We start from the raw sequence: 14429 nt of genomic DNA, 5'->3' as shown, positions 1-14429 counted from the left end.
CAGATGCATTGCGTTAAGTAAACCAGCATTTGTTTCTGGATCTCCCTTTCTGTGTCTGTGGAGACAGGGCTGGGCAGATGTGAATGTTCCATGAGGAGGAGAAGACTGTAGGTCCAGGTAACTACCAAATTTAATCAGCCCAGCTTTAATAGATACAGAAATGGAGGGTCTGAGGGGTGAAACGGTTTTGTGAACTAAAGGCAAGTGTGTATTTATTTCTGTTTCTCTGGAGAGCTGGGGCTAGAAAGGCCCTTATCGGGCCAGGAAAGAGTTCATTCAGACCTTTGCTTTCGGTTCCTCTTGAAGCGACTGGAAAATCTCATAGAGTCAGAGAGGGGTCACAGCAAATTGACATATTCTGCACATGCTTAAAATGAGTCAGCAAGTTAAGCCAAGTACTGGGTCTCTGCAGAATCTCAATTGAGCTGTTTCTCTTTGAAATTTTCTGCAGGGCTGACTTCCACTTTCTTGCCCTGCCTGTTAGCCCACACAGCTCACCTCTGGCAGGGCCTCCCCTCCAGTGTGCTGATGTAGCAATTGGTTGGGTTGGCTTGTATTTTGTACTTGTCTGAGTACGGTTAAGTACATCTAGGCTCAGGGCGCTCACCTCCCATATCATAAAGAAGCACATATGGAATCCTCCCTGTAGTGAAGGGTTGATGAACAGAACATACGCCTTTTACCCAGAGGCTCATCTTATAGCGGGGCTGTCTGCATCCAAACCACTGCTAATTGGGCTAGGGAGATGGCTCAGCACACAAAACGCTTGCAATGCGAGTATGAGAACATGAGCTCAGATTCCCAGGACTCAGAAAAATCTGGACATGGCTACATAATACCAACTCTGTCTGGGAAGGCGGAGTCCAGCAGATCCCTGTGAGTCACTAGTGAGCTAGTCTAATCAGTGAGTGCTAGGGTCAGTGAGAGAAGAGAGACCCTGCCTCAAGACAAGGTGGAGAGGGACAAAGGAGGACACCTGATGTTGGCATAAAGCCACCGCATGCCCCTGCTTCTACCTGCACTTGTGAGCATGCGCACACATACACACTAATAAAAAGAAAGAAAATCCAAACATAAAACCTATTGCTAATTGCCTGGTCATGGCAACTAACTTGTTTTCATATCTTATCAAATCAACTTACCCTTTGGTTTCTGATGGAGGATTCTCATTGGCTAATAAACAAACTGCCTTGGCTTTTTGATAGGGCAAGATTTAGATAGGTGGGGTAGACAGAATAGGAAAAAGGAAGTGAGGTAGATGGCTCAGACAGATGCCACGCCTCTCCTAAGTTAGGCAGACTGCCATGCCTCTCCTCAGGGAGCCAGATGCGATGAAGCCAGCCATCAGGTCAGACATGCTGAATCTTTCCTGGTAAGACACCATTCGTGGTGTTACACAGATTATTAGATATGGGTTAGTCAAGATGTGAGTAAGAGGCTGAAATTAATGGGCCAGGCAGTATTTAAAAGAATACAATTTGTGTGTTGTTATTTCGGGTGTAAAGCTAACCATGTGGGAGCCAGGCGGGATGAAAAGCAGCCCTGCTGCAGCTCCTCACTACAGGTTTCTTTTGCCATCAATTGGGTGGCTTTGCAAGGTAAACGGGGGGAAAAAACAAAACACTGAAGTTTGGCTGATGGCCTCAGGGGCTATTTATGTTACTCTCTCCATGATTTACAACACTTTACTTACATTACATTATGAGGCTTAGACTCAGGGAATCTATGTCCTGTGGGATCTGTTGGCATTGGATGGGGCCTCTGAGGACATTTTGTAGCACAACATGACCAGGCATGAACTGTCTCTCTGTTTTCTTGCAGCAAAATGTATCTATGGAGGAAAAGTTCTTGCCGAGGGCCAGCGGATTTTAACCAAGAGCTGCCGGGAATGTCGAGTAAGTTTGTCTGTGGTCCCTGTCACTTCCACAGAGCAGACAAAAGACAAACATGTGGTGCTCCCTTGGGGGGGGGGGCGTGCTGGCCAAGGTGGGTCCCTGAGGGGCAGAACCAGTGAGCTGGAGTCAAGGAGAGAGAGGATCTAGCCCCTGTTTCTGTGAAACAAGCTTGCGTTCAGTGGCTAACACAGCGTGAGAAGCAACCAGTGCAGGAAGGGTTGTGAAAGAGAAAATGAGATAGGAGCTACCATGGACAGGAAAGTTGACAGTGGTCCTGGAGAAGGTTACAGGGTGGTGGGAGGCAAGTGAATGTTCGAAACCAGCTCTGACTGGAGCAACTCCACTACCAAGTGGTAAGAGAATTCTAGAAAATGCCCTGACCCCACCTACTGTTCTCTTTCCCATTGCCATGAAATAAGTTATAAAGAGCATTGCTATTAAGCATTCAGCAAACACCGGTGAGGCAGGCGATGCCTCCCAGAATTTGACTGGGCGGGCGCTGAATGCTTTATTTCAGCTCTGCCCTGGATCTCTGTGTACAGCAGTGCCCTAGTGTGGCCCTAGGATGTGTGGACACAACAAGCAAGTTGTTTTCTTCATAAATGTGTAGTTTAGTATAGAAGAGCGCGTAACGAATGAATATACAATAAACAGAGGATCCTGAAATGTTCCCACGAAACAAGGAGGATAGACAGGCATGCGGAATTACTCTACGTGGTCAGTCTTGCCCTGTTGGTCAGTCTCTCACACTGTGAGCACTGCACACTACCATGGATTTTATATCAAGGCCAACCAGGGCTTTCTGAAGATGATGGGCGGTCTTCACCAGTGATTATTTCCTGGGTGGATGGAGATGAAGGTATATTCTGGTGAGGGGAAGACATCTGCAGATGCCCAGAGCCATAAGGAAAGAGAATACTATTATTCATATTTAGGGAAATGTGAATAACTTGACTTGGAGAAGTTTTAGGGTACATGTGGAGTTTGAAGACCAATGAAGCGGTGGACTTGACGTTCATGGAGACAAGTGTCCCCAGCAAGTGCATGGAGATATAGTACAGCACACATACATATATTTTGGGGGCGGTGGAGGGGTAACTGGAGGAGCAGTGGATATAGTTGAGCCATCAGAGGCAAAAGCTGACTAAAATCTGTGGCAGCAGCGTGGCGGATGAATAAGGCGGTTGAAGAACTATGTAGAAACAGAACTGAAGAGCTTGTTACGTGGTTGGCTGTGGGTGTTGGGGACGGATACTGGTGTCAGGGTACCTGATATGTTAAAGAGAATTCCAGTTTATAGTTTTGGTTACAAAGAACAGAAACACTCCCTGGGTAATATTACCAAAAGCAGTCAATTGTTTAGAAAGCAATATTTAGGTGAACTGCAGAGTTCCTAAAATCCAGAAGACTGTGTGACCTAGCAGATCTGGTCCAGGGATCTCAGAAGTCAAGAAGTAGATCACTTGAGTGGAGAAGCCATTCCCAAGAGGAAACTGAGGTATTCAGAGAAGTGGAGTGGGATCCCGAGGCCCCAAATATGCTAGGTGCCTTCATTAGGCAAGTATTATATTTAACTGAGCAAGAAGACAGTGTTTTGTGGGTAAGGAGGGCATGGAGAACAAATGGAAACGATGAACTTGACGGCTTTGAACTTGAACTTTGCCTGTCTGTTGCCGTGAAAGCAGCTCCCTAAAACATAGTGACTAAAGTCACTATATGAGGTGTGTGCACGTGTGTGTGCATGTGTGTGTGTGCACCTGTGTGTGTGCGTGTGTGTGTCTGTGTGCATTCACATATGTGCATGTGGAGGCTAGGCATCACCTTGGGTGTCGACCTTCAGGTATCTTCAATACTTTCTTGAGACAGTGTCTCTGAGTTGACCTCGAACTTGTCAAATTGACTAGCTAGCCTCTCTTTCTCCCTCCCTCCCTCCCTCCCTCCCTCCCTCCCTCCCTCCCTCCCTCCCTCCCTCCCTCCCTCCCTCCCTCCCCCTCTCCCTCCCTCCCTCCCTCCCTCCCCCTCTCCCTCCCTCCCTCCCTTCCCCTAACATGGGAATTATAAGTACCACACCATACCTAGTCTCCTAGCCTTTTATATGGGTTCTGGGAGTTGAACTCAGGTTCTTATACTTGTATGGTATAAACGCCCTCCACTAAAACCAACATTTTTATTATCTCTTGTGGTTGTATACATTGAATGCAGTCCTGTGTGCAGTTCTCACTTAGAGTTTCAAGGTGGTTACAATGTTTGGGCTATTGGAGGTAGAATTTTCTGATAACTTCAGAAGTCAGAATGTTGGTTGCCCAACATGGTGTCTTCATTCCTGTCTAGGACAATTGAAACAGATTTTCCTGGTTTTTGCGCATGACTGTGTGGATACCTTCTTGTGGCACAATGGTTTCAGTTATTTCTCACATGGAGACTACCTCTTTCCAGAACAAACCTTTCCAAAGACTCAGATGGAAGATCCAATACATCCTATGACCTAGTATCTGAAGCTGTGGGTACCACTTCCTCCTAATTCTGTTAGTTACATCAGACTGGCCAATTTATCATGAAGGAGGTTGCTGCTGAGAGGGTGTGACTACCAGGAACATGCATGAGTCATTAGACACCAACTACCTCAGAAAATCGTCCAATACAGTTTTCTCTTTGAAAACACCTGTGTCCACTGACATACGCCTTGGCTGGCAGTTATCAACACTTCAAGTATTGGCTAGATTGGCTAGAATCCATTAGCAACCAAAAAATTCCTTTAATTGGGTGAAAATCCTCCTCTTAGTAGCCTCTACTCAGTGGCTTTACTTTTGCCCTCGGAAGGGGGTATGAGAATGGGTTTGTTTACTCTGAAAGGGTAGTATCTTGTCACCTGGAAGGAAGCCTTAGTTGAAGAATTATCTAGATGAGGTTGACTTATGGGTATGCCTGTGGGGATTGTCTTGATTGTTGATTGACTCAGCCCACTGTGGGTGGCACCATTTCCAATGCTAGGCTCTGAACTGTAAGTGTGAGGAAATCTGGCTGAGCACAAGAGCCAATAAGCACGTGGCACTTGGAACCCTTGTCTCTCATTCTGCTCTTGACTGTGGGTGTTGTACTTCAAGTTCCAGCCTTGATTTTTACGTGATGATGGACTGTAACCTGGAACTGTGAACCAAATAAGATTTTTCCTCCCTTAAGTGAATTTTGGTTAGGTAATTATCACAGCCGCTGAATGACACTGGGACTAGTATCTCAATGCCAATGGTTGTTGGGTGTAGGTCTCCTTTGCCAGCATCAAAGGTGGGGATGGGATGGCAGTAAGGACCTTTTCATTTCTTCATCAACCAAGAAGCCCCCAGGTCTGAGAACTGGCATAATCTCCAGCCCAACATAGGCGCATCCCAATGGGGAATGTTGAGCACATGGAGAAGAAAAAGGAGGACGTGGTACTACACCTTCAGTGAGCATGAGTTGTCCTAATTTCACATGGCCCCTGCCACTCTCCTTGAGTACAAGTCTGAATGGCATGGTCTCTGTAAATGGTTTCCCTTATGGGGAGGACAATTGATTTAGATTCTACCTTTACTTTTCTCTCCTACCCTATGGAAAGGTGAAATGATTAAAGGCAATCCTGCCCACTCTGCTGTGAACCACAGTATAAGCCACAGGTCTGACACTCACTAAACCTACTCTTTTCTTTATTTTGAGCGACAAATTTGGTGACTCTCACCGGAGTCTCGGTTGTGACCAGGTCCTTGTCATCATCTGAGATGATCAGAGCAGACATGCTTGAGACATGTAGAATGAATGGGCATGTGTTAAAATGACGTCTTATCTGAGTAGCCTACTGGTATGAAGCAGACATTCAGTATACTTTGGGTCATTTTCCTCCGTGTTCAGGATTAATAACATAGAAAGAAATTGGGCCAGAGAACTCTTTGCACAAACAGTATGTATGTACATGCATGCATGTGTGCTTCTATGTATTCAGAGGAACAATTTTGCCCTGTTTTGAAAAATGATTTACTGACCTTCTGCAAATATTTGAGTTATTTTGTCCATGGAGAAAGGAGTCAATTTACTATAGTATTTAACATTTTCTTTCTTGTATTCTTAGCTACTGTTTGAATATTGTCTAAAACAATTAAAACATGTTATGGCATTTTAACTTCAGGCATATACTACACAGATGTGGGACTCAGGATCAGGAACTAAGCTACCCAGAGGCTGAGTGAAATAGTTGGAGCAAGAACTTGGTGGTCTGGCTGGGTAATTTATTTTTTAGCTTTTCTATGATGTCCCTTCAGGCTTATGTTTATTTGTAACAATTCTTAGTTTTTAATTTTAGAGAGGCAGTGTGTTCTTTTCTTCTCCTGTTGTGGTGAAATACTCTGACTGAAGCAATCAAAGGGAGAATGGTTTTTCTTTACTCATAGATTAAAAAAATACTTTTTTATCCTTTAAATTTCACACATGTATAACATAAGTTTTAGCCATTTTCACTTCCTATTAGCCTTTATATTGATACCATTCTTCTTTCAATTCCCCCTCTGCTTTCCTTTCTTCCCTAGGTACGTGTAGGTGCCACTAGGTTTAATCAGGCTTGCTTGCATGAGCATGGGTGGGAAGTTGTTTCTGAGTGAGAGCGGCTTATCAGTGGCTACACAACTGAAGAATAGGGCATCTCTCTCCCAGCAACTGTTAGGTATCAGTAGAGCTTCTGAGACAGGTAGAGCCTCATGGCTCCCTTCCCTGTCCCTGATACAATATTGATGAGTCTAGTCTTGTGTAGGTCCCTTCTCCATGCCGATGCAATATTGATGAGTCTAGTCTTGTATAGGTCCCTCCCCATCCCTAATACAATAGTGATGGGTCTAGTCTTGTTCTTGTGTAGGTCCCCTCCCCATCCCTGATGCAATAGTGATGGGTCTGGTCTTGCGTAGGTCCCTTCCCCATCTCCGATGCAATAGTGATAGGTCTAGTCTTGTGTAGGTCCCTTCCCATCTTTGATGCAATAGTGATGGGTCTAGTCTTGTGTAGGTCCCTTCCCCATCCCCAATGCAGTAGTGATGGGTCTGGTCTTGTGTAGGACCCCTCCCCATCCCTGATGCAATAGTAATGGGTCTGGTCTTATATAGGTATCTTTCCCATCCCCGATGCAATAGTGATGCATCTATTCTTATGTAGGTCTTGCTCTGATAGCACAGGGGCACTAAGCAGATGACGAGTGCAACAGCCATGTCCTTTTTGTGGGACACCCTCATCCTCCAGCTCCTACATTCTTTCAGCTCAGTCTTTAGTGTCCCCTCCGGGCTTATCATGGTGGGGAAGTCATGGCATCTAGAGCTGAGGACATATTTTACCCGTAGTCAGCAGGCAGAGTAGTGAATGCTGGTGTGGGTCAGTGTTTCCTAATTCAGTCATTCAGGGAATGGTGCCACCCATAGTTAGGTTGGGTCTTCTCCACTCTTGATGTAATCTAGATAATCCTTTATAGGCATTTCTGGAGGCTCCTCTCTCTCTCTCCTCTCTCTCTCTCTCTCTCTCTCTCTCTCTCTCCTCTCTCTCTCTCTCTCTCTCTTTCTCTCTCTCTCTGTCTCTCTCTCTCTCTCTGGCTTAAATTTATTATTGTTAATTTTTATTGATTTTTACTGAGCTCTACTTTATTTTCTGCTCCCCTCCCTCTGTCCCTCTCTCTCCCTCACTTTCCTCACCTTCATCCCTCTTCCATGGTCCCCATGCTCTCAATTTAGTCAGGAGATCTTGTCTTTTTCTACTTCCCATGTAGATTACATCAGTGTATGCCTCTCTTAGGGTCCTCATTGTTGTCTAGGTTCTCTGGGATTGTGATTTGTAGGCTGGTTTTCTTTGATTTATGTTTAAAAACCACTTATGTGTGAGTACATATGATAATTGTCTTTCTGGGTCTGGATTAGCTCACTCAAAATGATGTTTTCTAGATCCATCCATTTGCCTGCAAATTTCAAGATGTCTTTATTGTTTTCTGCTATGTAGTACTCCATTGTGTAAATATACCATATTTTCCTTATTCATTCTTCAGTCGAGGGGCATTTAGGTTGTTTCCAGGTTCTGGCTATGAACATAGTTAAATGCGTGTCCTTGTGGCACGATTGAACATCTTTTAGATATGTACCCAAAAGCGGTATTGCTGGGTCTTGAGGAAGGCTGTTTGCTAATTTTCTGAGAAATCACCACACTGACATCCAAAGGGGCTGTACCAGCTTGCACTCCCACCAGCAATGCAGGAGTGTTCCCTTTACCCCACATCCTCTCCAGCATAAGTGGAGGCTTTTCTCTTAAGTGACTCTCGATCTTGTCAAGTCAACAATCAGTGTTAACTAGCATACAGACTCAGGCCAGGGCACACTGATTCTTCCAGAAAGGATGGTTCTATGAAAGGCCATAGAAGAAATTGGAGGCATTTTTAGTGACTGTGGTCAGTAAGGACAGAGGATGATGATGGGAGTTGATGGGACTGGTCTGCCCTGTGCAGCCTTTCTCTGTGTTTAAACCCCCAGCACTGTATAGCTTCTGTTGTATGTAAGATACTAACTTCTCCCTAAGAAACCTAAAATAATATTTCACAAGTACTATCTTGAGAGAACAGGGTAGATTCTGGTTCAAATAATGCCTGTTCTTTGGTTCAGCTAGGGATCTCCCTCTGATGCAAGGCTACCAGGTTCTCCACCCATTCCTGTTTTATGGGATTGGATAAGAGACAACTTTTGTCTCAAATTCCTTCACAGGTGTTTCCAGAAGTTAACACATTAGTTTTAATAAGAATTTTTTCCCTTGCTTTATCTTTGTGTCTCTGTGTGTATGTGCCTATGAGAACAGGTGCACTTGGAGGCTGGAGATATTTGATCTCCTGGCTGGAGTTAGAGGAAGTTGTGAGTCAGCTGATATGGATCCTGGCAACCAAATTCTGGTCCTTGCAAGAGCATCCAAAGTTCATAACCACTAGCTATACCTTTAATCTAACATATTAGTTTTTAGACTGTTTCTTAATTTTTTTAAATGATGAGATTATAGTTGGGTAGTGGTGGTGCACACCTTTAATCCCAGCACTTGGGAGGCAGAGGCAGGTGGATCTTTATGAGTTTGAGGCCAACCTGGTCAACAAGAGTTAGTTCCAAGACAGGCTCCAAAGCTACAGAGAAATCCTGCCTCTACCCCCCTCCCCAAATTTAGAATAATATGAAGATTTCTTCCTCCATAGCCCTCTCCTTGGTCTCCTTCAAATACATGCTCTCTTTCTTTATTAATTGCTATTGCATGCATCTATGTATGTACATATATATTCTTAAATATAACTTGCTAATGTGTATAATGTTACTTGTGTGCACATGTTTAGCATTGGATAGACAGTTGGTGTACTCTTCCCTGAGGGAGATGATTTCTTCTGCTCTCAGCACTCCTTAGTTCTGTAAGTCTTCATCAGGCTTTGTGGGATTTCCCCCATCCACTTCGGCATGTGTACAGGCATTTTCCTTGTCGAGCTCCGGTTTAGGCAGTCGTGTTGGTGAGATCTCCTGGGTGTAGTAGCTTCTGACATTGCTAGGAGACAGGATCTCACAGTGAGGTCCCACCACATTATTTTTAAACTGAGATCAATACCTCCTAATAATCTTGTTTCCATTTGCCCATCAATTTCTTTTTCTCTGAAAGATTTCTTCTGTGAGGTGGCATTTTTCAACTTACAGATGTTTGTGTGTTGTTAGAAATTCAAGTCAGAGCCCAGCAATTTGTATAGAACTTGTAATGTTTACATTTGACCGCTGACATGGAGTAGTTACTTGGAAATTGAAAAGAAGAACAGCTGCATTTTATATTAACACAGAGCTCAGTGTAGGGGTCACAATATGCCACAATCAGGACTATTCAAAAACAGGAATGACAGGTTACATTTTACTGGCAATAGTTTTCAAAATAGAGCTGAAGAATGTTTTTTTCCTGGGCTTCAATGGATTTAGGTGTACTTACATGACGATGATTTCAGTTCATGTTATTTTAAGAATATGCAGATTTTTTTTTTTTTTTGGTTTTTCGAGACAGAGTTTCTCTGTGGCTTTGGAGCCTGTCCTGGAACTAACTCTTGTAGACCAGGCTGGCCTCGAACTCACAGAGATCCGTCTGCCTCTGCCTCCCGAGTGCTGGGATTAAAGGCGTGCGCCAACACTGCCCGGCGAATATGCAGATTTAAACTTTGGAATTTGGGCTTACTTATCAACTATATTAAAGGTTAATTAGAACCCTCAGCTTTGGGCCAGTGAGATGGCTCAGTAGGTAGAGAAACCTGCTGCTATCAAGTTGATAACCTGAGTTCAGTCCCCACAGCACCCTGGGCCGAAAGGAGAGACCTGACTTCTGCACATTGTTCTCTGAGTGCCACATGCATGTCATGGAACACGCATGCCCCCAAAGAAATAAATAATAAAAATTTAAAAGAATTGTTGACTGATGTAATCAGTAGATAGAGGAAGCTCCTTTTACAGAATGATCACATTTACGAAGTTTTCTATATCAAGTGAGATTTGAACCCATGCTTCCAGGAGTGTGGGGTGGGGAGAAGAGAGGGCAGAAGAGGGCAGGAGAGAAGGAGGGGAGAGATGAGGAGAACCTGAGGGAACAGGATGGATGAGATGGGGGAAGGACAGAGAGGGAGAGCAAGGAAAGCGATATCTTGATCGTGGGAGCCATTATGGGGATAGCATTAAACCTGGCACCAGGGAAAATCCCAGGAATCCACAGGATGGCCCCAGCTAAGACCATAAGCAGTAATGGAGAGTGTGCCTGAACTGGCCTTCCCCTGTCATCATAGAACCTTCATCCAGCCTTTGATGGAAGCAGAGGCAGAGATCCACAGCTAAGCACTGGCCCAAGCCTCCAGAGACCAGTCAAAGAGAGGAAGGAGCAATACTATGAGCAAAGGAGTCAGGACAATGACGGGATACCCACTGAAACAGTGGACCTGAGCTAGTGGGAGTTCACCAATTCCAGACTGATAGTGGAGGAACCAGCATAAAACCAAACTAGGCCCTCTGAATGTGGGTAACAATTGTATGGTTTGGGCAGTGTGTGGGACCACTGACAGTGGGACTAGGATTTATCCCGAGTGCTTAAACTGACTTTTTGAAGCCCGTTCTTTTTGGAGGGATACCTTTCAGCCTCAATATAGGGTGGAGCGCGTTGGTCCTGTCTCAGAGTGATGTGTCAGACTTTGTTGACTGCCAATGGAAGCCTTACCCTCTCTGAGAAGTGGGGGGAAAAGTGGAGAGAGCTGGAGGAGGGGAAGGAGTGGGGACTGGGCTAGGCATGTAAAATGAGAAAAGATCATTTAAAAAATAATTAAAAAGAAGTCTTCTGTAGCATTTAAAGTATTTTATTAGCAAATATATATACATATGAAGGTATAGCCGGGCGGTGGTGGCGCACACCTTTAATCCCAGCACTCGGGACGCAGAGGCAGACGGATCTCTGTGAGTTCGAGGCCAGCCTGGTCTACAAGAGCTAGCTCCAGGACAGGCTCCAAAAAAGCTGCAGAGAAACCCTGTCTCGAAAAAACCAAAAAAAAAAAAATGAAGGTATATATACACACATGTATCTCTATTTATACATATATACACACACACATATATATATATATATATACATATATACATGCACACATATTTGTTAAACATGCTACAAAATTTTGGAGTTAGAAAGAAAAATGCAAGGAAATAATCATCCGGAATCTGAGTACCCAGAGATGAGTTTTTTAGCAGTTAGTATTTTGATAACAGCGTTAGTGGAATAGTGAAACTCATTAATAGTCTTAATTTGAGTCATCCTAGAAGCTGACTGTGCACTAAGGCTTTCAGCATGAGTGACCTGTTCAGGGAGTGCAGGACTCATCAGACTGTGGATGCAATAGATGGTGGGTGGGAAGAACTCGAGCAAGGGAGAATTCAGATGAGAGGTCACATATAGCCTGAACATGAATTATAACTCAGAGACTGTTCATTTCGTATGTATAGGCATCATATACTACCCAGCCATGGGCTTTGGCTCTTGTCACAGGGTTGTAGAACTTGATGGTAGCTTCCAGCTTTCTGAATGGATGCAATGATCCATGTGCCCTCTGTCGGAAATGATCCAATGTTAGGATGTTAGGAAAGCATCCAGAACTTGGATATGGGAGCCTAGTTTGGTTAAAAAAATATTTAGCCGTTCTTATCGACGCTGAGGCAATGTCACAGAATCAGTATATTACAGCGGGATGAGAGGCTTGGAGTTGATAGTGAGTCATTTATTTCTCTTTACGGTCAGTGCAGTTCCTGACAGGAAGGTGCTTAGCATCTGTTGCCTTGTGCTAACTGTTTGACTCCGATCTCGACAGCTGTTTTAGACCTATCATTTGCTGTTGCGGTTAGATACGCGCCTCTGTCATCTGACCTGAAGAATGAGAGTAGACTCTGGTGGAAGCAGAGGACTGAACAAGCAGGATCAAGCGTTTGAATCTTAGGGTCGGTCCCTCAGGGAATCTTGGGAAAAGTAAGCGTTTGGAAAGAGCACCAGAGAAAAAAGATAGGAGACAGAATGCCAGGGTGAGGCTGGCTGTGTCGGAAACTTCCAGAAAGAAGAGGAAGGAATGTTGATGATAACTTACCCTGAGACAAGTAGCTGATGTCTGTGGCTCACCTTGTGCTACCAACATGATGGCACTCACACCAGAGTCTGTGTTTCCTATATATATCTGGCATTTAATGTTTTATCTGTGCACATCTCTAGGATGAGTGTCCATTCTGTCAAATGGAGAATGGGGCGGGGGGGAGGGGGTCAAGGGATTGGCAAGTCTCTTAGAAAACATAAAACATGGACCTGTCTCTCTTGGCTGTGTAGCTCGGTCTTGTCCCCTGACCAACCTCTGTTTGGGATTGCATTTGACTAAAGCAAGGCTCCTCTTCTTGGCTGTCTTAAACATCCTTGCAAAGAATGGGAGAGAAAAACTAAATGCTTTAAATAAAGTGTCTCCAACCTTTTAAAAGAACGCAATTAATAGGCTAATTTTAAAATTTCGGCATAAAACTAAATGCAGACACCACTCACACCAGCAGGAAGGACCTTAGATTCAGCCATCAGTGTACAGTGGCTGAATATTTAACATCGTTGCGAATTATGGTATTTATAGTCATAGGAAATCTATTGTTTTTTATCTGTCTGATGTTCTTTCATGCCCACGTACCTTGTCTACAATCTTGACCTGTAAAATCTCTTTCTTACTCAGTTACTCAAGTTCCCTCCAATGTGGCCCCTTCATTATTTCTCCCTGTTTGGTCAGAGCTGATGACACTGTGTAGCATATTATATTGCATTTATTAGAGCACATTTTAAAAGGAATTTCTGTAGTGTATTAAAGCTCCTAGCTTAGGAATTAGATGTCTCATTCCATCTGAATTGTGAGTTCTCTGAGAACTAGGAAGAAGTCCTGTCGATGTCTGGGACCAGGCTGTGGCCTGTGGAATGTGGGAAATGCTTCCCCGGAGCCTGTTGTACGTAACACGGGTTGCACAAAGTGAGCTATTGCAATTTACAGCATAGAACTCGGGCCCTGACACAGGAGGCCGCCACACTTAGCTGTCAGCTGTTGCAAATTATCAGCACGTCCCATGGGCATCCCTTTGCATTGAAAAAGAGACTAAAAAAAAATGACTGGAACTTGTTGAAACCCAGGCTGTTTTGATATTAGAAAGAAAGCCTGCTTTCTCTCCCTGGACTCATCAGTTTGACTTGTGGGATTGTCTTTCTCAGTGGAATTCCGGAAAAGGCTCTAGGTACCCGTTGGTCACCTTTGCAATCTAGTAACAAAAACCATTAGAAGCGCCTGTGATTGACTCTGGACCTGAACTAACTCTTTCCTGGTATTTGGCTTCTAGGATGGAGTCTTGGTAAAGATTACAGAAGCTTGCCCTCCTTTGAACTGTTCCAAAAAGGATCACATTCTTCCGGAGAATCAGTGCTGTAGAGTCTGCCGAGGTGAGCGAGCTTGCTGGAGGCTTCTGGGCGGGGCTGGAGGTTGGCGCGGAGCTTTGATGAACAGTGGTGCCAATGGCAGCTTGCCTTGCTCATCCCTCCCTGGTTTCAGAGACTTGCGGAGCCCATCTACCTTTCTCTGAGATCGGCTCCGCAATTGCAAAATGAGGATAATAATAGTATCCCCCTCATAAGACTGCTGGGAAGATTAAATGGGATAACGCGGGAGCACGAGCAGACGGCCCAGCGTGGGACAGACATCCAATAAGCAGTGGCTTCTGTATTGAAGGAAATGATAGCGCCTGGAATAACAACCATTACTATCATTATTACATTTTCTCCCGGAGTGGGGCTGAGCAGTGCTCCTCCCTGCCTGCCTTGTCCATGGGCCAGTGCTCTCTCGGAATGACTCACGACGTCAAATAAGCATGCTTGCCGATTAATTCTCAGGCAGGAATTGTTTTCTTTTCTCTTCCTGGACCCTCTTTCTTTACCAAATTTATTCTTATGTGTTCA

The 14429-nt window shown here is 44.4% G+C and overlaps 1 protein-coding gene across 1 annotated transcript in view; it reads left to right on the top strand.

Annotated features, from left to right (window-relative positions):
* Nell1 (neural EGFL like 1) overlaps positions 1–14429 on the top strand; it is an 834960-nt gene that overhangs the window by 248266 nt on the left and 572265 nt on the right. The window contains 2 exon segments of the mRNA XM_038313841.1: positions 1822–1895; positions 13817–13916. Of these exon segments, the coding sequence (XP_038169769.1) occupies positions 1822–1895; positions 13817–13916 (174 nt within the window).

This window comes from Arvicola amphibius, chromosome 12, assembly GCF_903992535.2.
Source record: "Arvicola amphibius chromosome 12, mArvAmp1.2, whole genome shotgun sequence".
Classification (NCBI taxonomy): Eukaryota; Metazoa; Chordata; class Mammalia; order Rodentia; family Cricetidae; genus Arvicola; species Arvicola amphibius.
This window is presented reverse-complemented; position numbering and strand designations above follow the sequence as displayed.